The sequence below is a fragment of the Malurus melanocephalus genome, unplaced genomic scaffold (genome assembly GCF_030028575.1).
Source record: "Malurus melanocephalus ecotype Western Australia unplaced genomic scaffold, MMel_1.1 scaffold_752, whole genome shotgun sequence".
Taxonomy (NCBI): domain Eukaryota; kingdom Metazoa; phylum Chordata; class Aves; order Passeriformes; family Maluridae; genus Malurus; species Malurus melanocephalus.
In genome coordinates this window covers 214,509-237,989 of record NW_026623984.1, presented here as the reverse complement: position 1 = coordinate 237,989, position 23,481 = coordinate 214,509, and the positions used below count along the sequence as shown (strand labels likewise).

The 23,481-nt window shown below is 54.9% G+C and overlaps 2 protein-coding genes across 2 annotated transcripts in view; both read right to left on the bottom strand.

The window, feature by feature from the left end:
- Positions 1 to 407: 407 nt before the first annotated feature.
- LOC130584723 (ADP-ribosylation factor-like protein 8A) lies at positions 408 to 13,660 on the bottom strand. The gene is made up of 5 exons (XM_057384872.1): positions 13,178 to 13,660; positions 5,340 to 5,420; positions 4,278 to 4,351; positions 1,807 to 1,900; positions 408 to 522 (listed from the first exon to the last, which is right to left on the bottom strand). The coding sequence occupies exons 1-5, from the start codon at positions 13,298 to 13,300 to the stop codon at positions 451 to 453; spliced, it is 444 nt and encodes a 147-aa protein (XP_057240855.1). The 5' UTR covers positions 13,301 to 13,660; the 3' UTR covers positions 408 to 450.
- Positions 13,661 to 22,751: 9,091 nt separating this feature from the next.
- PTPN7 (protein tyrosine phosphatase non-receptor type 7) overlaps positions 22,752 to 23,481 on the bottom strand; it is an 8,834-nt gene continuing 8,104 nt past the window's right edge. The window contains exon 10 of the mRNA XM_057384870.1: positions 22,752 to 23,174. Within this exon, the coding sequence (XP_057240853.1) occupies positions 23,081 to 23,174 (94 nt within the window). The 3' untranslated portion in view covers positions 22,752 to 23,080. The remainder of the gene's footprint in view (positions 23,175 to 23,481) is intronic.

Below are 23,481 nucleotides of genomic sequence, written 5' to 3'. Positions count from 1 at the left end.
TGTGCCGGGCCCCCACGCCACCATGTGGCACCCAGCCCTGGCACTGGCGACTCCAGCTCCTCTGTGTCTCCACAAGGCGTCACCTTGGCCGTTCTCGGCCACCAGTGTGTGCCAACCCACCCTGGACACCACAGTGCCACCCCAGACAGGTGATGGTAATGGTGGGGACACGGCAGAATGGGCAGGGGTCACGCAGTGTCACTGCAGTGCCATCCCAGACAGGTGATGGTGCTGATGGGGACACTGCAGAACGGGCAGGGGTCACACAGTGTCACCACAGTGCCACCCCAGACAGGTGATGGTAATGGTGGGACACGGCAGAACGGGCAGGGGTCACACAGTGTCATTGCAGTGCCACCCCAGACAGGTGATGGTGCTGATGGGGACACCGCAGAACGGGCAGCGGGTCACAGCCTCGCTGTGGCTGCCCAGGGTGTCCCACTGGCACACTTACATCTTCTCAATGAGCTCCTTCTCATCCAAGGCACCGGGCAGGTCCCGCTTGTTCCCCAGGACGAGGACCTGCAGGGCAGGACAGGGGACACCTGAAGCCACCAGACCAGGCAGGAACCTGCCTCTGCCATTCAGCAGCACAGACTGCTTGTGACACAGCCCTGGCTCCTCCACTAGGATGGCTCAGAGCAGCCCCCTTCAGCAGCATCAGGAGGCAGAGCATTACAATTAACTGCTCAATTAGCCTGCACACAGCATCTCCTGTGCACTCCCTACCCCCAGTGTGGAGATGGCTCCACAGCAGAGCCTCTCTGAAGGGCACCAGCATCTGCTGTGCCACCCAGGACATTCTCCCAGGAGCCTCTCAGTGTCTCTGAGCAAAAAGCCAAGCAAAATGGCCAACCCTGATGTTACCCAGCAGGAGCGAGCTGCGGATGCTGGGCACAACCCACCCTGCAGGCAACCAGCACAAACCAGGACCGGCTGTTTGTGCCATCACTGATCTCTCCTTCACAGCTCTTCACAGCCACAAAAGCGTTCTCAGATTGTGGAAGGAAAATAACCGCCCAGCAGGACTGGTTTGTCCCTCCGGAGCAGCCATGTGACTGTCACCTGATGGGGCGGTGCCTAGGCTGTGGCTGCCACCCGCCCTGTGCCAGGGCTCTGCAGCAGCACAGGATGCAGCACGGGATCAGGATGCAGCACGGGATYGGGATGCAGCACGGGATCGGGATGCAGCATTTCAGGCTGCAGCAGCACAGGGTGCAGCAGCATAGCATGCAGTATCCCAGGATGCAGCAACACAGGGTGCAGCATCTCCCCCGTTTCAATCTGGAGGTTTGTTCTCAGAAGAGAGTGTTCAGAGGCCTGTGACTGCAGCGGGGTATGGCAGGAGCTAATTGAGCTGGCAGCAGACATTTGGGATCTGTGGCAGGATGCTCAATGAGCTCCTTTCAAAGGATGCTGATTTGGGATGGCTGGAGCACATCCCACCCACACGTGCAGCATGCCTGGTGCTGCGCCATGTCCCACCCCCTGCACGTGTCACAGGCCAGCAGCTCCTCTCCCGGGAGACTGGACCTCACTGTCACACTGTGAATCAGGTGCAGACCCACGTGGAAGGGCAGATTTCACCCACGGGGGCCTGGTCTGTGCTCCCTGCCCTAAAGCTCCCTCTGTTCCTCAGCCCAGTTCTGACCCAGAAAGCGTCACTGCCCCAGCTGGGGGAGTGCAGCAGGGAAGGGATGCCTCCAGGAAAGGGAAATCCCTCCCTGGATCTGCTCTGCAAGCCCTGGCAGTGCCCAGCCTGGGGACCACGAGTGGCTGGGGGCACCAACTGAGGCACCAGCTCACCGGGATGCCCTGGAGCTGCGGCTTGTCAAGCAGGTTGTGCAGTTCATTCTTGGAGGCCTCGATCTTCTCCTGGTCAGCAGCATCCACCATGTACCTGCAAGAGAAGGGAAATCCTGAGCACAGGTGCCCAGGTCTTTGTGCCCTCGTGCCACCCCCAAACCTCCTCCACGGGACACTGGGGCAGCACGTGGGGATGGCTGATAACGGGATCCTTCCACCAAGGACAGCTGTGGTGCTGAGGGCCCCTCACATCTCCCAGGGGAGGGGGGACCACCCTATCCTTGTCCCTGCAGGTGTCCCCCTGCTGACAGCAGGGACAGGCTGGGTGAGGGAAGCCCAGGCAGAAGCTGCAGGACACACGCTGTCCCCAAATGTCCAGTGAGACTCGTGGGCACAGGACATCACCCAGGTCAACACCAGGATGGAGGCAGAGAAGGCAAGAGGACCTGCTGATGGAGAGGTGACAATGACCCAGGAAGGGGAAGGACCTCCTTATCCCATTGATGGAGTAATCTTGGGAGGGGCTGGTGGCCAGCAATGCTGCTCTGAGCAGAAGGGGAGATTTGGGAAAGGATTTCGCTCTTACAGGCCAACTTCCATCCTGCAAAGGATGTCAGTGAAGCCAAAACTTGGGTGAGGAACTGATCAAAGCAGCCTTGATTTCAAAGATCAAGAAGCCAGGAGACAAGGAGTGAGAAACACCATCCAGCTCATCATGCTTTGGGGAGTTATTTAAAAATAGAAAAAGAGCTACTAAAGTGCTTAACACAGGAAAATGGGAATGTTGTGCCAAGATGGAAAAACACCCCTAGGGATTGTCCCAGCCCTTGGCACGCTGGGCAGGGGGAGGGCTGAGAGCAAAGGAAAAGGGACGTGACACAGCTTGAGCTCAATGTGATGAGGGCAGACTGGAGTGTGACCTGGATGCTGACAGGTCCTTTTATTTCCTGACAACCATGTGGGCCAAAATTATGACATTATGGAAGGAGGCAGCAAAAGGAGGGAGAAAACAAAGATTTTGTCATTTCCAGCAAAGCTCATTGTAATAAAAAGTGTAACAAAAACCCTCCTGCAGGTCCAAGACCATGTCCCACCATGTCTAATCTGCAAGGGCAGGAGCTGACACCACTGTTCATCCCTACACACAGAACAAGAGGTCCCACTCCTCCTCACCAGCCAAGGCTTAGAGTTGGGAAGAGCAGAACAGAAATCAGCCCTCCAAATTTCAGGGTATGGTCACTTGGGAAAGATCCCGTAAATCTCATTTTCTGATTGGGTTTAAGTAACCCTGACATGGTCTCCTGGGGTAAGTATCTGAGCATATTTGGAGCATATTTGGAGCATATTTGAGCATATTTGGAGCATATCTGAGCATATTTAGAGCATGACTGGGTTGAAGTAACCCCAGTGTGGTGTCCCAGGATCAGTGTTTGTCCTTTGGAAGACACAACCTGTGTCCCATGAGCGCCCTGCCATGCTCACCCCGAGCCTGGACTCCCTGGGATGGCTTTTACTGCCCCCTTTGTGAGCAGGGGACGCTCAGGGACACTCGGATTTGCTGACTCAGCAGTGGGTGTTGCACTGAGACTCCTGCTCTCAGCACAAGATTTATCTGGCAGCACACAAACATCATGACCTGGAAACAATYCTCTGGGAAGGGCTGAGCCCCTCTACTGGGCTTTGCTCAGCCTCTGCAGTGAGCAGCCAGCTCAGAGGATGCGTGGGAGCCTGGAAGGGTAAGATCTGAGGAGCAGAGCTGGACTGAGTGATGCTGGAAGGGAAGAGAAGGGTCTGCCACAGCTGGAGAGACCTGGCTATCCTTTGCTCAAAGCCTATGTGGACATCAGTCCCCAAAAAAGGAAGCTTGGGGGGACCTTCTTAGTCTCTCCAGCTCCCTGACAGGGGGGCAKGCASCTGGGAGTCAGGCTCTTCTCTCAGGGGACAGGGACAGGACCAGAGGAAATGGCCTCAAGTTGCACCAGGGGAGATTYAGGTTGGATATYAGGGAAAATTTCTTCCCTGAAAAGAAAGTCAGGCCCTGGCACAGGYTGCYCAGGGCAGTGGTGGAGTCACCATCCCTGGAGGTATCCAAAAACCATCTGGGGACAGTCTAGTGGTGAATATGGTGGTGTTAATGGTTGATCTCTTTCTTGGTCTGAACCCTGGCAGAACACCAAGGTATCCACGATACTTCCCCCATCTCCATGGCTATGTGGAGGAGAGGGAAAAAAACCTAATTAACACAAGAATGTATGGATTTAGATAAGGGATTGGGAGAATGATGAACTACCACAATCTCAGAGGCCTTTTCCAACCTTCATAATTCCACAATGGTTCAGTGATCCTAACTCCTGACACAGGTGTCAGTGAAGGCACCGCAGCTCCCCGGGGTGGGATGATGCCCCCACCCACTGGAAAGGCTCAACGGCAGCACAGGGGTGCCAGGAGAGCTCTGCCCCCGGGATACTCACACGATGGCACTCACTCCACGGCAGTATCGCTCCCACATGCTGCGGAACCGCGGCTGCCCGCCGATGTCCCAGAGCTGTGACAGGGAGATGGCAGCGTTACCCCAGCACCGTGCTGTCCATCCCGCAGTCCTGCCCAACGCTCTTCCTCCCCCGTGTGGCCACCTGGGGCATTCTGGCCACGCATCAAACCCCACCCCATCCTCTCCTCTCCAGCTCAAACCTCAGAGAGGAGGCTCCTGACTTGATAAAGAAGGGAGAAAGCTCAGGAAGGGCAGCTGGAGGATGCTGAATTCTGCTGTGTTGTGCCTCTGATGGCATGGAGGGACACCCCTGGCCCAAGCCAGGTGCTCCTCCCCATGCCCATTGCACCTCCTCGCATTTCCCAGGGATATTTCCCATTTCAGAACATTCAGCATGCTCTCAAGTGTTCCTGCAGCAGCCAGAGATCCCCCAGCCAGCTTTTCAAGCCTGTCCAACAGCCATTTCCCAGTAGAACCCAGGGTCTTTGAAGGCTTCAGATCAGGTAGAACCCTCCTCTTCCTTTGCTCCCAAGGCAGACACCACCACTGCAAGCCATGACCTGTTATTCCCAGCACTACCACCCTCAGCAAGGTGACCACATCCATCAGTCCCTACCAGCAAGTCAGAGATAAAAGGAAACCTCCAGCTTTGCAGCCTGGACTGGCTCTTACTGCACCAGCCTGGATCTCCTACACCCCTCCCCACCCCCTCCTGTGTTGGCTAACACCTGCTTTCCACCTGCAGGACCCTAATAGGGCAAATCTTTCACTTCCAGAGGGTGGAATCACAATCACTGGAAATGTTAACGAAACATGTGGATGTGGCCCTTGGAGACRTGGTTTAGTGGAGAACATGGCTCTCCCGGGGGAACAGTTAGACTTGATCTTAAAGGGTTTTTCCAGCCTTAACCATGCTATGTTTCTATTCTATGAGCTGCAGCTGGGGTCCCTGGAATTATTCTACCTCCAGCAGAAGAGCCACCAATCTCCCTCACCTCTTTCATCCCAAGAGCCCTGACCAGTGGTGCCAAGTGCATCTTACCTTTATGGTAACGTTCCCTTTGGTGATCTTCCTCATGTTGAAGCCCACTGTCGGGATCATGTCTTCATTGAACTGTCCTGACTGCAAGGAACAAAGGGGAAATAGTGTTAGGGGGCAGAGGAATGGGGCCAGAAGCTCTGCCAGGGGCACGGGGCATTCCTCCTGCAGGTCCATGCCAGGAGCACAGAGCTCAGGAGACACGATGCCACCAGGTGCCACCAGGATGACAGGAATGCTGCGCGTCCTGGTTCTGGCCCAGAGGGACAGGGTGGGGCCAAGACATAGAGTTATTCCATTCCCCCTCACACCACTGCCATGGCCAGGGAACAGGGACTCTCTTCCAAGAAGAATGGGTGTTCTTTTCCAGTTGGGAGAAAGCCTGGTGGGTGGAGGGAAGCCATTGTTTCATTGTCCCTGGCTTGGTGAGTATTTTGCATGTAAATCACCCTCTCTGTACAATTTTGTTATCAGTATTGCTGCTCTTACTGTTTTCTTATCTCGTTGCTGTTTCTAGTAATTTTTTCTTTAGTAAATTACTAAAACAATTTAGTAATTGTTCTCTTAGTAAATTCTTCTTAAACTGTAAATTGTTCTCAACATGTGATCTTTGTCTTCTGTGCTTCTAGCTGAAAGGGAAAGGGGAAGCAAGCAGCAAACACCGGTGGGAGCCCTAAACCGGGGAATGCCATTCCTAAACCACAGCACTGAGCTGCTGCACTGGGCACAAGTGGGAGCCCTAAATTGGGGAATACCATTCCTAAACCACAGCACTGAGCTGCTGCACTGGGCACAGGTGGGAGCCCTAAATTGGGGAATACCATTCCTAAACCATGACACTGTGGCTGCTTCACCGGGCACAGATGGGAGCCTTAAATTGGGGAATGCCATTCCTAAACTCCAACACTGAGCTGCTTCACCGGGCACAGATGGGAGTCCTAAACTGGGGAATACCATTCCTAAATCACAACACTGAGCTGCTGCACTGGGCACAGGTTCCCTGGGTGCCCCAGTGCAGTCCCCAACCCTGTAGCAAGCTGCAAGCCTCAGCCCTAGACCCAGTGTTGTCCCGGTGGGCCGGGAGCTTGTCCATCCCAGCTCTTTCAAGGTGAGACTCCCAAGCCCTTAATGGGAGGAGACCGAGACCTTTGTCCTCTGCAGTGACCTCTGGTGAGGGTTTCAGGCTGGGCTCCCCACCCAGGGAGACTCCTCCTGCTCCAGCTCCTTTCCGGCTGCAAGTCCTGGGGGCACCAGCGTGTTTTGTGCTTTGGATCATTTATGACCCAGCTCAAACCAGACTCACTTCTGCTTTTGGTCCCCAGTCCTTCATCCTGCCTGTACTGGGTGACTTGGGGCTCACAAAGAGCCCCTCTCCCCCTCTCCAGGAGCTGCTCCCAGTGCAGCCCCGATGTTTGCTGAGTTTGTGCATCAGATGCTGAGATCCCTGTGGGGTCGCACTGTCCCACTGCTGCTGTGGGTCAGGCTTGTCAGAGCAGGGAGCAGCACCCATCCCTCTGCTGATGCTGGCTCACTAGCCCACATGGCCAGCACCACACCCAAGGGTCTGGTAAAACCCATCCCTCCTCACACTTTGCTGCTCAAATCCCAATGCTGCAGGACGGTGCCAGCACACAGGGATGTTAGGGACAGTCCCAGCAGTGAAGTGGCATCTCTAGGGAGGGAGACAGGAGCTGGCACAGCCCTTCTGCTGTGCTACTGCCTCCAGCAGCTTCCCTGGGGCTCAAATCAGGCTCACTGCCTGTAAATGTGTCCTGGGGGGAGGCCATGCTGCGGAATGCTGAGGAGCCAGAAGGGAAGACTTCGTTAACCAGGAGAATGCAGTTGTGGGGATTTTGGCCATCAGTGCCAGAAACCTGCAGGAACCACCATGGCCAAATTCATCCTAGCAGCTCTTCACTGCCTTAAAACCTCAGTTTCTTGAGGGGTTTTGTCTTAGTTAACACAAACCTCAAAACAGGAAGTCAGTTGATGCTGTTTTCTCATAAACAGATTTTTGTGCCTGGTTGAGCCTGGCTCCTCCAGATGCACCACATCAGCAAATCCCCAGGATTTTCCTGACCTCTTCCAAAGGCTCTGCAACACACACCACTTCCCTTTTTCATATCCCTTTTGCATTCAGCAGCAAAACTCAGCAGCCAAGGGGTGTTCAGGCCACGCTGTACCCAGAAACCACTGTGGGGAAGGGTGTAGGGACAGGAGGGGAAGCAGGCAGGGACCCACAGGGGATGTCTCCTATGGATTGAGGTTCCACACACAACTGAGCTTTATGAAACTCAGAAATTCTCAGGTTTTGATTGGTGGGCACAGAGAGCAGTTGCCAAAGAGCTCTTGGAAGCTTCAGGATCCCAGAGCACATCGTGGGACCTGCTGGCCATGCAAAAGCCACATAAGATATGGTTCCAGTGTGACAGAAGCTTCTTCCAGGATGGGCTGCAGGAGACAGGAGCCACCTCTTCTTTCCCCATGGGTGGGAGAGCACGTCTCTGTGATTGAGGCACAGCCTTGCTCCCTGCCCCAAACCCCTCTCCCAGTGTGGCCCCTGCCCCCAGGCTGCCCATGGCTGAGGGGCTGACACAAAATCACCTGAGCTATCCAAAATGAGCTGGGAATGCAACGCACTGAGGTTCAGCATGGCTGGTATGTGCTCCCTGCTGTCCCAGCACCCACAGAGGTACTCCTCCTCCATCAGCTGCTCTCTGAAAGCAGTGGTGGAAACAGTGTCCTCTCTCCCTGCTCCAACCACCCCTGACCCTGGTGTCTTTGACACATCTTCAACTCATCTTCAACTCCCTGCAGGGTGCAGCCATCCACAGCTGCATTGCCAGGAAAGCAGAGAGCACCCAGCTGGAGACATGCAAAAGCTTCACTGGACACATTCTTCCCCCAAATTTTGGTTATGTAATGGATGTAGCATCCCTGCTGACCCTGAAGATGATGCCAAGCCACATTTACAGCTTAAGAATGGGATTTCACTGGGAAACACAAAAATCCTTGCAGGCAAGATGGATTTTGTAGCTACAAATGGCAGATCAGGTCTTTACAGACCCCAGTTCATTGCTGATTTTGCCAGGATCCCCCACCACTCTGTCCAAACCATTCCACCTTGGTGCCCTGCCTAGAAGGCAAGTGACCTTTCTGCCCAGCCCAAACACCTTCCAGCTGGGTTACTGGGAGAGGTGGCCAGAATTCAGCTTTTGCCAGGGCAAGCAGTGCCCCCAGCTCATGCAGAGCCCCATCCCCTGGCACACGGACATGGACACCACATCACCTGCCATTTTAGCCATCATCTCTTGCTCAGACAATGCCCAGAACCTCTGGGCACAGGCAAGGAAGCCACCTCAGCCTCCAGCWGCTCTGGTGAGCAGTGTGCAGAGCTGAGGTGGTCAGGCTCTGCTCCTCACCATGGCCAGGCAACTGTCACCTGTCCCAGCATAGGATGACACCGAACTGATGCGATCTGCTCTAGATAAATCCTTGCTGGTTGCTCTGCAGCCCTGCTCCCCAGAGAGCAGAGATGGCAGTGCTGCAAGCCTGGCCCCTGGGCCTGTGCAGCTGTGTCTCCACCAGAGCATGGCCCTGTGTGGGAGCCCAAAGCATCTCGGGCTGGGTGTCTCCCACCACTGCCTGACCTGGCACTCCTGCCAAGTGGCACTTGAGTCCCTGCCAAACCCATGTCCAAGCTCCAACACGGAGGGAAACTTATATATAAGATATAAAGAGATATTTTATAATCCGAGAGGTGGCCCAGAGAAGCTGCAGCTGCCCCATCCCTGGAAATGTCCAAGGCCAGGCTGGATGGGGCTTGGAGCAACCTGGGATAGTGGAAGATGTCCCTGCATGTGCTTGCCAATGGCAGGGATGTGAGACAAGGTGGTCTTTAAAGGTCCCAAATCACTCTGATCCTATGATCTCAGGAAAGCCACGCTGTCCGTTTTTCTTGGCCCGTGCTGACAGAGCTTGCAGCAGCAAGACAAGAACATGCCCCAGCCAGACTCTCCTCCTCTTCGAGCAATATGGAGAAACCCCCCAGAAAACCAACCACCTTTTGCATTGTGAAACTAAAGGGCAAAGACACAGCTGTGGACAACCCAAGTGCTGCATCTGGAGGCAGAACGACCATGGGGCAGCATGTGGACCCATGGGTCTCACCCTGCCACACCCTGTGCAAGGGACACCTCTGGGGTTACTGAAGAGGTGGGTGGTCAAGACAGACTGGTGCAAAAGCATCAGAACAACATTTCCCTCAGCAACTCTCTCCTCTACCTCCCCAGCAATCCCTGGGGACCCTGCAAACCTGGAGCTCCCTGCCAGGCTCAGGCACTGCCAAGATGGGTCAGCTGGCTCATGAAGGGCTCGGGGTCTCTCTGGGGTTGGGTGGGAGCAGGCACTGAGCTCTGCTATGGGGCCATGCCCTCACCATCAGTGCTGTCAGAGAGCTGGGTACCTGCCATGCCACCCACCATCCTGGTGTGTCAAGCACAGGGCTGATGTGCTTTCACAGGATGGGTCAGGTCAGAAGGACCATGGTGGTCATCTGATCCAAGCTCCCTGTTCAACCAACATCCCAGAGCACAYGGCACAGCATTATTGCCAGACAGTTCTGGAATATCTCCAGTGAGGAGGACTCCACAGCCTCYCTGGGCAGCCTGTTCAATGCTCAGTCACTGCACTGGAAAGAAGTTCTTTTTCACCTTCAGGTGGAACTTCCCGGGCATCAGTTTCTGCCCAAGCATCAGTTTCTGTCCATTCCTCTCCTCCCATTGCCAGGTACCATGGAGCAGAGCCTGGTGCATCCTCTGACCCCTCCCTGCAGGCACTGACAGACATTGATGAGGAGGGCCCCTCTCAGCCATCTCTTTTGGGCTGAACAGCCCCAGCTCCCTCAGCCTGTCCTCCTAAGAGATGCTCTCAGCATCTTCATAGCCTCCACTGAACTCACTCCAGGAGCTCCTGCTTCCTCTTACAGCACTGAATCACCCTCCAAGCAAAGCTGAAGCACGGGATGGTGCCCCAGAGCTCCCACCATCCATGTCCAACACTCCAGCACTCTGTGGCTTCACTCTCCTGGAAGGCTCTATCACAGGTGCAATGTGTGTGATGTTAAAAAGCAGCAACACTCTCTTCTAACCATGGCCTGCACTGACAGGTTCTGGGCCCCAGCACCTGCTGAGGAGCTCTCAACGCCCTCGAGTCACCCTTGTCACCATCAGATCAAATGCAGCTAAAGGCCCACTGGCTTCAGGTTAAACCAAGACCACATGTGTTTACAGCTTTCACTTGTCCTTGCAGGCAAGATTTCAAGCCTCAGCTCCCAACAGCCAGGAAAATGAAAAATAAGCACTGGAAAATCAAAATCCCTAGGCAGGTGACCCAGAAGTCACCCTGATCACAGCTGCCTTCAGCAAAGCCCTTGCCTGGCACAACCACAGCCTGGCTGCTGGAGGAGCCACCCACCTTCCAGGGAACCAGAGTCCACTCTTCAACCAGCTACAAATCCTGGAAGAAAAGGATGGTGCCAACCCCACCAGAGCAGCTCCAGCCCCACAAAGGCTTCTTGTGAGGTTTCTCCAACAACACCAAAACCCCATACTTCTTCAGTTCAATTTTTTTCCCCCCCACAAAGCCCAAATCACAGCTACTTCTCCTTCCAGCAACTCCATTGCAACACCCTAAAGCCAGGCGCCTCCAGCCCTTCTCAGGGAGTTCCTGTTGAGCTGGCATTTTTGGTGTCATGCTTCTATTTCACTGTCCCCAACAAGTCCTTCTTTCCAGGATGTCTTCTCAAAAGCTGGTGCCCCTTTCTGTGTGCATCTGCCGAGAAACTTGAACTTTCCACATAACTTGAGAGGCTGAACTCAGCACCTTGAGCCCGACTGCCCTGTCAGGGTCTCAAACATCCCACCACAGACAGGACAGACCAGCAGGCCATGGTGCCAACTTCAGCCCCCTCAAGAGCTGCTATAACTCCTCAAAATTCCTTTTCCCTACACCAGCAATCCTGCCTAAGCAGAGAGTCCTGGTGCACGAGTCTTGCCCTCAGTAAAATTGCCAGCTACAAAATATTTACTCTCAAACCCCACAAAGCCCACGCTGAGTCTGCTCCAGATGTGGCTGGGAAAGGAGGAGGCATGTGGGGGAACAGGGAGCCCAGCAACACCAAGCCCTGGGATTTCCAGCCCTGTGCAGGCAGAACAGCACAGCAGGTCTGGGATAAAGCTCCAACACCCTTCACAGCTTATCTGGGTGATTAAAACCAACATTAAATAACTTTGCCATTTTTAAGGCAGCCTGGGCTGTTAACAGGCAGCAACATACAGGGGATCCGGAGCAGGAGCAGCCCACACGTGGCACTGCTGCGTCCCACCCTGGCATGGGACTGCAAAAATTGACTGTCAAACATGCACACGGTGGGGAGAGGTCCTCCGAAAATAGAACTGCTGCTCAGGGCCACTGGCCCAGAGCCAAAAAGCTCCCTGTCTCCAGAGGCTGATGTTGGTTTATGGGGGGAACCAGCAGGAGACTGAAGCAGCAGCAAAACAGCTCAAGAGCAAGAGTGCCATCATCTCCAGGATGAAAAAAATTTTAGGGTGTCCTCTCTCTGCCGCCAGACACTTCAGGAAGGACATTTTTGTTCCTCAGCACCTCCCAAAGAGCATGGCTCCAGTGCAAAAAAGCCCCATAAGAGCTGAAAATCCCCTGATAGCCCAGGAACTTCCGGCACCCTGAATGAGCAGCCACGACTCACTGCTTCAGAGCCATGGCCAGCATGGACTGTGGAGACACGTGCAGGGACTAGGGGCAGAGGGGGAACCAGGGCAACTGGAGGATCTGCATCCACCTGCCTCCACGAAACCCCGGGAACAACCCCCAAACCCACCCCTTCGGGGTCCTCCCGCCTCGAAGCATCACCTGGAGAGGGTGAGAACAACCCAAAAAGCAAGAGGGGAGACCCCAAGGGTGAGACCACGCCCTGGGCTTTGGGATGCGGGACATCCAGCTCCTGATCCGCTGCTGGATGCAGGGACCCTGTGGACGAGGCGGGCAGCCAGGGGATGCCAGCACTGGAGGGGCTCAGGTGGGTGTCACTGCCCTGTCTGGGTGTGGAGCAACCGGCACCCACAGGACGCTGCTGCTGGTGGATGCTCCCCGAGGAAGGTCGGCAGGCAAACATCTCCTCCACCGGCCCCCAGGCAAGGAACCCCGACGGCACCGAGCAGACAGGGTCGCCAAAGGCCCCACCTGCGCGTCCCGTCGGCGGCAGGGACGATGACAAAGCGCCTGCTGCTACGGGTACGAGAGCAGCAGCAGCTGCCCGGCTCGCAGGGCCGAGGCTCCCGCAATCCAGGGCATCACTGCCCGCTGGCGGGGCCCCCGCCGGGAAGGGCAGGGGGTGCCAGGACCCCTCCCCAGGCTCTGCTCCGGCTGTGGCCCCGAGCACCGCGCTCGGCTCTGGGGATGAGGGGACAAACGCTGCGGTTCGCCTGGGCCCTCCCGGACCCGCACCCCACAGTGTACCCACCCCACTGCTGCATCCCGCATCCCGCCCCACCCTGCACCCCTCCCCGAAGGCATTTTCAGGCTCGGGTGCGATGGGGGGAGACATTCTGAGAATGGCCCAGGGGGTGCAATGAGGACGTGCAATGGGGGTGAAATAGGGGCGCAGTGGGGGGGGGGGGGGGGTCGGTCCAAGGCGCAAGGGTGCAATGGGGATGCAATGGGGTTGCAATGAGGATGTAATGGGGGGGTCCAAGGCACAGGGGTGAAGCCGCTCCCTGGGGCTGCTCGGGGATGGAGGGATGCGGGGCGGCCCCCGGGCTCACCGCGATCACGTTGACGAAGGTGGTCTTGCCCGAGTACTGCAGCCCCACCAGGGTCAGCTCCATCTCCTCCTTCCAGAACAGCGCCCGGAACCAGTCCAGCAGCTTGTTGAAGAGCGCCAGCATGGTGCCGGCCGGGCCGGGCCGCGCTGAGCGGGGCCGATCTGAGCCGAGCTGAGCCGAGCGGAGCCGGGCCGGGCCGAGCCGAGCCGAGCCGGGACGAGCTGAGCCGAGCCGAGCCGAGCCTGGCCAGGCCGGGCCGAGCGGGGCCGGGCAGGGCCGAGCGAGGCCGAGTGGAGCCGAGCGAGGCCGAGTCGGGGCGGGGCCAGTCGGGGTGGAGCCGGGCAGCGCCGAGCGAGACCGAGCGAAGCCGATCGGGGCCGAACGCGTCCGGGCCGCGCCGAGCGGTGCCGATGGAGGCCGAGGCGCCGCCGCCACCCGGTATTGTCCGCGCGCCGCGGGCCCTCCTGCCGCACCGCCGCGCCGGGTGGGGCCGGCGCGCCGCCTGTCCCCGCCGCCGCTGGCGCGCCCCCTGCCGGAGCGGAGGACCCGCCGCACCGGGCACAGGACAGCCCGGACAGTTCGGGGTACCGTGGAGTTCCCGACACCCCTGCATCCCTGCACCCTCCGTACTCAAGGCCTTCTCAGATCGTAGTGCGACCTGAGGGAGGGGGGACGCACCCTCGCACCACTGCACCCCACACCCCCGCATTCCTCCCGCCCCCGGCACCCTCGACACAGCTGTACCCCCGTTCCCCTGCTGCCTGCACCCAAAGCATCCCTGCACCCTGCGACCCCAATACCTCCACACCCCGATATCCCTCCAGCCTGCGCTCCTGTGCTCCCAGCACCTCTTCAGCTGGTGTAAAGGAGGATTTTTAGCACCCCCAGAACCCTCAGTACCCCCAGTACCCAGCACCACCCCTGCACCCCCAGCAGCTCCAGCACCCTCAGCACCCCCAGCCCCCCCAGTATTCCCAGCACCCGGCACCACCCCCGCACCCAACAACCCTTGCACCTCCCTGAGCCCTGCATCCATCACTCTCACCTCCATCCCCCCCTGTGCCCCAGTGAACCCAGTGACCCCGCACTGGTCAGCTGCACCCAACACCACCAGGGACATGGCCTGCACCCGTGGCCGTGCCCTGGCACAGCGAGCACCTGCTCCTCCAGCCGTGCTGCTGGGCACACCCCAATCCTGCACCTATACCAGCCCTCCTTGGACCTGTTCAGAAAATTAATCCACAAACACCAGAGGTTTATGTCCAAAAACGAGGCAGAGGAGTCCTGTAACTTTATTCCAGTAGAGGAAGAGGCCATGGGACATTTCCGTGGGATCTCTCAAATTGCTGGAGGGCACAGCCTCCTTTTTATCCCAATTTCCCGACCGCATTTCCCTCTCTCTTTCCCCATTGGCTGAAGGACTGGAGAGGTACAGACTGCCCAAATCCCCTAATACATATTCCATCTAATGTGCATCCCCCCCCTTTTTATTTTTTGTGTCTCTGTTCTTTTTCTCAGTCCAGGGATTTAGCACAGTCTTGGTCAGTTACAGTCTGTGTCAATGGGTGAAATTCCTACAGAATTTATGGTTCCTTCCACTGCTCCTTTCACCTGTCAGGATCTGGCCTGATCTACCAGCAGACCCCACAGTTTGTTTGTAAAGACATGTCCCTCTCATTCCTTTCAGACCTGGGAGTGCCACTGGGACCATTGGCATRCACAGCAGGACCAAGCCACCCTGCAAGGCTGCTCCTCTGCCCTCCTGCCTGGCCACAGCCCACGCCACTGCCCCCTGATCTTACCTGTCCCCATCATCACCTGTCAGAGGTACAGCCACAGCAGAAAAACCAGCACCTGGCCAAAGGGCAAGGCAGGGGCTGCCCCTGGCCATGGGTGCCTCTTGCCCAGGGCTGGTGGCCAAGTGCACACCAGAGGATGGTGTGGCAAGGTGACACCGGTGGTGGTGAGGCCCCAGCTGGGTCCCTGAGACTCAGGTAACACCGGGTGAGGTGGGGGGACCTGGAGGTGCAGCCCTGAGAGAGGTGCATCATGGTGTGATGGGACCTCAGTGGGCACAGTTCAACGAGCTGCTGATTTTATCAGTCATGAGCCAGTCACTGGTTTTGTGGCTTTGGAGGGTGTGCTTTGACATGGTGCTCGGCCTCAGGACTCAGTTTCCCCAGGTAATGCCTGTGAGATGGTTTAGGTGCAGGTGGCAGGGATGGTTTGGGTGCAGGGATGGTTTGGGTGCAGGGGTCAGGGATGGTTTGGGTGCAGGGGGCAGGGATGGTTTTGGGTGCAGGGATGGTTTGGGTGCAGGGATGGTTTGGGTGCAGGTGGCAGGGATGGTTTGGGTGCAGGGATGGTTTGAGTGCAGGGATGGTTTGGATGCAGGGATGGTTTGGATGCAGGGATGGTTTGGGTGCAGGTGGCAGGGATGGTTTGGGTGCAGGGAGCAGGAATGGTTTGGGTGCAGGGGGCAGGGATGGTTTGGGTACAGGGGGCAGGGATGGTTTGGGGTCAGGGATGGTTTGGGGTCAGGGATGGTTTGGGTGCAGGGATGGTTTGGGTGCAGGAATGGTTTGGGTGCAGGGGGCAGGGATGGTTTGGGTACAGGGGGCAGGGATGGTTTGGGTGCAGGTGGCAGGGATGGTTTGGGTGCAGGGATGGTTTGGGTGCAGGGATGGTTTTGGGTGCAGGGGGCAGGGATGGTTTGGGTGCAGGGATGGTTTTGGGTGCAGGGATGGTTTGGGTGCAGGGATGGTTTTGGGTGCACAGATGGTTTTGGGTGCAGGGATGATTTGGGTGCAGGGTGCAGGGATGGTTTGGGTGCAGGTGGCAGGGATGGTTTGGGTGCAGGGGGCAGAGATACTGGCAGTACGGGGGGTGCAGGTGCTCAGGGGGTCCAGGCAGTGTGGGCAGTGCTGGGTGGGGGAAATGCAGGACACAGGGGTGCAGTGGTGCTGAGTACCTGAGGGTGCAGAGTCACGGTGTGATCAGTGCAGGAGAACTGGGGATGCTGGGCGTAGAGATGTGGGGTGTAGAGGGGTATATGGAGTGTATGGGGTGTACAGGAGTGTTTAGGGGTGCATAGGGGGTGTAGGGGTATATAGCGGCGTATAGGGCTGCATGGGGTGCATAGGATTATATAGGGGTGTATAATGTGTATAGGGGTGTATAGGGGTGTACAGGTGTGTACAGGAGAATAGGGTGTATAGGGGTGTACAGGTGTGTACAGGAGAATAGGGTGTATAGGGGTGTATAGCAGTATATGGAGTGTATAGGGGTGTATAGCGGTATATGGAGTGTATAGGGGTGTATGGAGTGTATAGGCATGTATAGGGGAGATGTAGGGGTCTGTAGGGTTGTATAGAGGTGTATGGGGTGTATAAGGGTGTATGGAGTGTATAGGGGTGTGTATAGGGGAGGTATAGGGCTATATGGGGTGTATAGTGTGTATAGGGGTGTGTAAGAGTTGTAAGGTTGTATAAGGGTGTATGGGGGTGTATAGGGGTGTATAGGGGTGTATGGAGGTGCTGGGTGCCAGCAGGCAGGGTGAGCAGTGTGGGGTGCAGTGGGTGCCATTTGCAATTCCTTTACACCAGGTCCTTTATTCCATCAGTTGCTGGGGAGAGCCTGCATGGAGAGGCTGCTCGTGCTCTCACGAGAGACAAGGATGCAGAATCCACTGCTGGGGCTGCCTGGGACAAATATGTGTGCAYTGAAAATAGGGAAATTGCTTTGGGGTCCGGGTCACCTCACAGGGGGTGCCTCAGCCCCTGACAATTAGTGGTGGTAAAGAGTTCCCATCATGTGTTATAAGTCACGGGGAAGCTGCCTTTGTTTTCTGAGACAGAAAGCATTTTGCTGCAGCCTGCTCAGGATCCCTGTGCTCCCGAAGGGAGGCCTGAGGAAGCAGAAATATCATTATTTTCTGTAATTACCCCATCATAACTCCTCATACCACTGAAAAATTCATCATCCCCCCAAATCTTGTATGTAATTTCTGCTTGAAGATTTTTTTTTTCTTTCATCGAATAAGAGAATTGTTCAGGTTGGAAAAGACCTCTAAAATCATCGAGTCCAACCGTTATCCCAGCAGTGCCATGGTCAGCACTGAACCATGTCCACAGGTCACCTTCCTGCAGGGATGATGACTCTGCCACTGCCCTGGGCAACTGTGCCAGAGCCTGACCAACAATTTTGGTGCAGAAATCCTTCCTAATAGCCAATCTAAAYTGCCCCTGATGCAACTTGAGGCCATTTCCTCTGGTTCTGTCCCTTTTTCCCTGGTAGCAGAGCTGGCTGTTCCGCTCCTGTCTGGGAGTTGTGCAGAGCTAGAACGTCCCCCCCCAAGCCTCATTTTCTCCAGGCTGAGCCCCACCAGCTCCCTCAGCTGCTCATCATCATCCCTGTGCTCCAGACTCTTCCCCATGGGTTCTCTGGACACGCTCAAGGACCTGAAGTGTCTTTCTTGTCATGAGTGGCCCAAAACTGTACCCAGCATTCAAGGTGGAACCCCAAAAATACAGGAGGGAAACAGATTTTTGTGTAACATTCCAGCCCAAAGAATGCCCCTATACCACTTTGGGGTTTCCCTCCAGCATGCCTGCAGGACTGAAGCTGTTGGAGATTGCCCTTGGATCACAGGGATCTGCGACCAGAAACTGCCCATCCAGTGCTCAAACCAAACCCACCCCTCGCAGCAGGGACTACAGTGGGTTGTTGACCATCTCCATGCTGAAAGAGACATGAAGAAATGAGCAAAGAAGATAATTTTCATACACCATCCCAACTTCCCCCCACCCTATTTTCCTTATTCTCATCAAGGGGAGCCAGCCCTGACAGGTTTGGGGACATGTGGCTGTTTCCCACTGGTTTGAACCAGGATCTCAAGCTCTGCTCCCTGCAGAGGATCCTGGGAGGCACATGCAGGGATACACACACCAAACCTGGTCCCCATGGCTGCACCTTGCAGCGCTGTCCCCCACTGTGTCACCCTATGGTCTCCATGCCAAGAGTTTGGGACTGGGCAGGGTCTTGTGCAAGAGCTGGCTCCGCTCCAGGGCCTCTCCAGACAAGAGCATATTTGACATTCCCAGGAGGTTTTGATGTGGTTGCTCAACCCAGTTCCTTAAGGAAACCAAGAAGTCAGGGCTTTACCCAGCCCTGGCTCATCCTCCTGTTCCCCTGGCTCAGAGTTTAACCCCTGGGCTACCCAGGAGCAGCATAGAGGTTTCACTCCCATGTCCCACAGTGCTCCTAGCCACCAGGTCAGCCCTCCCTCTGGTTCTGTGTGAGTGCTGCTGGGTGGCYTCACCCTCTGTGGGGTTCTGCAGGTGCTCTCATGGGGCCTTCTTGAGATCCTGGCACCCCAGTGCTGCCTGCAAACATCAAAGCATGCCCTGAAATGTCCCCTTTCCCGGTGATGGCTTGGTCGCTGGTTCCTTGGAGCCCAGGGGTGCTGTTGGAGCCTGTGGTTAYCATCATTCACCTGAGAGCAAAGCTGTTGTTAAATACTCAAAACACTGGATTTTGGYRTGTGCTYTGCCTTTCCAAGGACCTGCTGAAGYAGTGCCATGACACTGAAGCTTTCATCAGCTGCAGGTGAATTCGGAGCATTCTGGGTCTACTTGCCATCACCAGTGCTGGTGTGTGCCATAACAGTGATGTGTGCCAYGTGGCCACCATGGCTTTTCCTCCCATCCAAGGGAGTCGTTGCAAGGGGAGGGAATGGATTACTAGCCTGGGAAAAAACCCAGGCCTGGCCAAAATTACAGTCATGTGGATAGGACATGATCTTGTATCTTATATACCTAATTTYTTACATATATATCTATACATACCTGTATTTTCTTAGATGTAAGGAAGAAGTTTTTTACCAAGTGAGTTGTGATGGCCTGGCACAAGGTGCTCAGAGAAACTCTGGCTGCCCCATCCCTGGAAGTGTCCAAGGCCAGGTTGGACAGGGTTCAGAGCAACCTGGGATAGTGGAAAGAGTGTGACTAGATGGGCTTCTAACCCAAAATGTTCCATGATTCTATGGAGGAAGGACACTTCCTGAGGCCTGGGCAGGACCTGGCCTCCTGAGGACATGGTTCTCAGGACACTGCAGCCCAGGGCCCCAGTACCAGCATGCTCTGCCCACCTGGCTGGGCTGTACCTCCTGTGAAGCACAGGAACACCATGAGAAGGGTAAGGACAGCTGGGTCCATACCTGSGTTTTAAGTGGGGGAAGAGAGGAACAGGAGCAATCTTGGCTGTGCCAAAACCCCTGGCTGAGCTCAGCTGCTTAATCCTAGCCCAGGGCATGGGGAAGCATGAGATTTTGGAAAGATTCCTTTCCTTTGTCTGCTGGGCACCCTTTATGGTCAGGGTGGGGCAGTTTCTCAGGACACAGGTATAGCCTTATGATGCCTGTTGATTTTTGCCTTTCCTTTTATGTACCCTTTTATATATTTTTATACATTTTTAGACATTTTCTATAGCCTTTATATATATAAAGGGTATATATATAAAGGGTATATATATATATATATATATACCCTTAACCTACATGCTTATAATTCTTATAGCCAAATATTTTAGTTTGGTTTAGAAGTTCTGCTAAGCAGAAAAACTAAATATCCTCAATAAGGAATCAGTGGGCCCTACACTATCTTAAACCTGAAAGTTAAAACCTTCTCTTTAAAACATATTGTGTAAACCRAACTCTGACCTCATCCCCAGGGAAAATTCTTTAAAACTGGGAGATAATACTTCATTTGTTAAGTTTCTTATTGGAAAATTCTAAGTAAACATGCTAATTTATAAAAATCTATAAAACTTATATACGTGTTATATGCAAGGTACATTTTGTGTCAAGTTGTACACCTGACATCCAAAAAAATACTGAAGTAAAACCYTTTTATCCCCTTAACCATGTCTGTGTCATAATTAAAAACTAGCCAAAAGGCAACCCTTATACAGCCAGAACAGACCAAACCCTGCTGCACCCCTGACAYGGGGCAAGCACAGGATGGGGTTTTGTATCGCAAACACATCACTGTGTTTGCAATAATACAGTGTCTTAGGTTCCATGGAAGCTGTAACCAAAAGTCTGTATTCCATCACCATCTCCATGAGCTGTTAAACCAGCTGGGGCAGAGCTCTTTATCCTCAGCATGACCCAGCCCTGATAACACYCTCGGGGGGGCCATATCTGCTMATGGGCCATCMRGGGCTCTGGGAATGRCCCATGGAACTCCATCATCCCATTGGGARATGCCCTGCCCAGAGAGGAGCAACTGGACMTCCCTACTGGCACAAAAACTGAGGCTCTGGGACAGTGGGACACTTCTCCCACTGGATTCCCCGAAGAGAGAAACTCCAGAACCAGCCCTGGACCTCCAGAGATGGACTGGACCTGTCTGCAGGATCAGCGCTTGGACAAGAGCACATCCATCACTGCAACGGGACTGCAGCCACCATTGACCATTGAACAGCCATCACTGCAACGGGGCTGCAGCCACCATTGAACATTGAACATTGAACCAGACCACATCCATCACTGCAACGGGGCTGCAGCCACCACCCTGCTCAACAGGGTGTCAGGCTGTGCTCTGACTTTGTCAGTTTAAGCTGTTGTTTCTGTATTATTGGCATTGTTTTAATATTTCCTATTAAATTGCAATTTGATTTAGGTTCTCTTGCATCATATTTGTGGGGGGCAATTCCCCCTGCTGGTTTGCTTTCAAACTAGCACACACAGGCCATGGTGCAGCACAGCCCCCAGCACTGGTCAGTGCACAGAGGATGGAGGGAACTCACATAGCAGCCAGGTAACTGTGGAACAAATGGAGCTGGTAGAAATTGAGATCAAAAGGCAAGGAAACYTGCTTAACTGATGATAATCTGCACCAGACAGCTGAACTGGAAAAACCCCCAGCACCTGATGGGGAATATGGGAAGGGATGACAACACCCCTGGCCCAGCCGCCATCCTGGCGCTGCTCCTGCACGCCTTGGGGAGACCCTCGAGCAGCTCTTGGCCTGAGCCTGCCCTAAGAGCTCTTCTCTGGATGGTAAACCAAAAGCATGTGGAAAATGGGGTGTGTCCTGCTGTCCAGGGAGTGCAGGAAACCTGTCCAGGTACAGTCTGCAAGTCTGCAGGTTCCCCTGCCCGATGGCAGTGGGGAAACAAAGACTTGAGGGGGATGCTGAATGAAGCCTGTCTCACAACTCAAACCTCTCCAGAGACACCATTAAAGGCGAGTGTGACACCAAATCACCTGAGAAGGCAAAGTCCTGAGCCATGCATTGACCTGCAGGGAGTTTGCAGGAGCTCCACAGCCTCTCCAAGAGCCCAAGCATCATGTAAAAATCCCACAGAGAACACAGTTACACCCCAAAGCATGTAGCTGGGCAGGCTTGGGAACGAGGAAGGGCTGACGTGGTGTTAGGAACAGGGGCATTKCTGTACCACATGATGGAAATGCAGCAGGTGAAAGGATGTTATTGCAGATCTGTTTTTTTTTCCTGCTGCAGGGCCAGGAAATGGATTTATTCCTGGTGCCAAGGGAAGGAACTGGACAGGGAAGACCATTGGGCAGTGGTTCAGCTGCATTTTGAGGCCCCATGGAGTGGTGAAAGGGTAGGTCCTGCACACAGCCCTGAGCTGGGGAAGCTCAGGGAGCCCAGCAAGGTCAGGCTCATTCAGAAGGAAGATTTCCCCTTTTTCTCCTGGATCTCACATGGGGTCACCTCAGGGTTTGTGGCATGGGTGGGCACAGACTGGGCAGATCCCATCTCCTTCACAGTCCTCACTGCCCAAGCAGGAATGTGATGCCCATAACCCAAAGGCTTCACAATACTTCAAAGAATATTTCCATCTCCATGGTTTACATCAAAATGTTTTCTGTCTTCTATATCTCCCCTCCCTGGATTTATCAGTTAAAAAGACAACCTAATAGACCCCAAATATTATTTTGTTTTGATTTCAGAAAAAAATGCCAAGAATTCAAAATCCCCACCCTTGTGTAACAGGAGGCAATCAGGAATGCATCATTTGCAAACTGTGCTTGAGAATCTCCCCTGCTAGGGAGAGAGGAGGTTTGGGTTKGATATTMGGGGAAATTTCCTCCCTGAAAGGGTGGTCAGGAACTGGTGCAGGCTGCCCAGGGAGGTGCTGGAGTCACCATCCCTGCAGGTGTTCRAGAAACARCTATMCATGGAAATTCATGATRCAGTTTAGTGGGCACAGWGGGATTCRATCWGGAGCTGGRCTCGATCTTGGAGGACTTTTCCAACCTTAATAATTCTATGATTTGACTTTAAGGCTGTTGAGAAGGTACTGGGTGAAGGTGGAGAGGAAAGCAAGCCATGGAACACTGTGAGCTGAGTGTGCCCCTGTTGTACCAAGCCATCAAGGTGTGTCAGTAGCAAAAGGAGCCTCAGGTGCATGTTTGGAGCCATCCCAGCCCTGCCCATAGAGGAGGCACAGCCGGGACAGAGGCTCCGTTTATTTCAGGGCAGTTGTGCCAGCGCTGCGTCTGACGGGGCGAACGTTTGTGTGCAGCTGAAAGTGAACAGCTCTCCTGGCACTGCCAACTGCTGTTCCTCCTCAGCTCGCTCTTCTGCTTCAGGATCTTGCACCTCTCCAAAGCCAAAGCTTCTTTCTGTGGGTGAAATCTGCCTCGAGGCAGCAGCGATGTCACCTCAAGCACCCACTGCACCAGCACACATCGCTCATCCCCAGGGTCCAAAGCCACAGTGTCCATGGGTTCGGCTGTACTCATCCCAAGGGATGTTCATGCTGCTGCTCTGTGGCCTRGCAGCATCAGAAGTTATCCCCAGTGAAAGTATCCCCAAGGCTGGTGCAGGAGAGGCCAGAGCAGGGAGCCAGAAGTCCTGTGGGAGCCCTGCACTAGCGGCCTCCCACCTCTGGCAGCTGGGAAGCGTAGAGAGCGAGYGTGTGATGGAGGAACTGGTACTGCTCGCTCGTCTGGATCATCCCACCCCTGCAAGGGAAAGGCAGGGCCTGCTGACACCTCACCAAACACAGCCCCCTTCCCAGCTCTTTGCTCCCAGGGCACAAACACTCGTGCTTCAGCAGCCACGTCCAGATGCCTCTGAAACAGGCACCAGARCAGCCCAAAGAGTACAGGGCCTCAGAAGTACTGCTGAGCTGTTCAAAATAAGATTAGCGACTGATTTGGCTCTGATTGTCAACTGTACTTCTTGAAAAGTGGCCAGGTGGAGTGTTTGTGGCTTTAGTGGCTGAGCTGGAAAGGAGGAGTGGATGGCTGCCAGGTTCACATCCCCTCC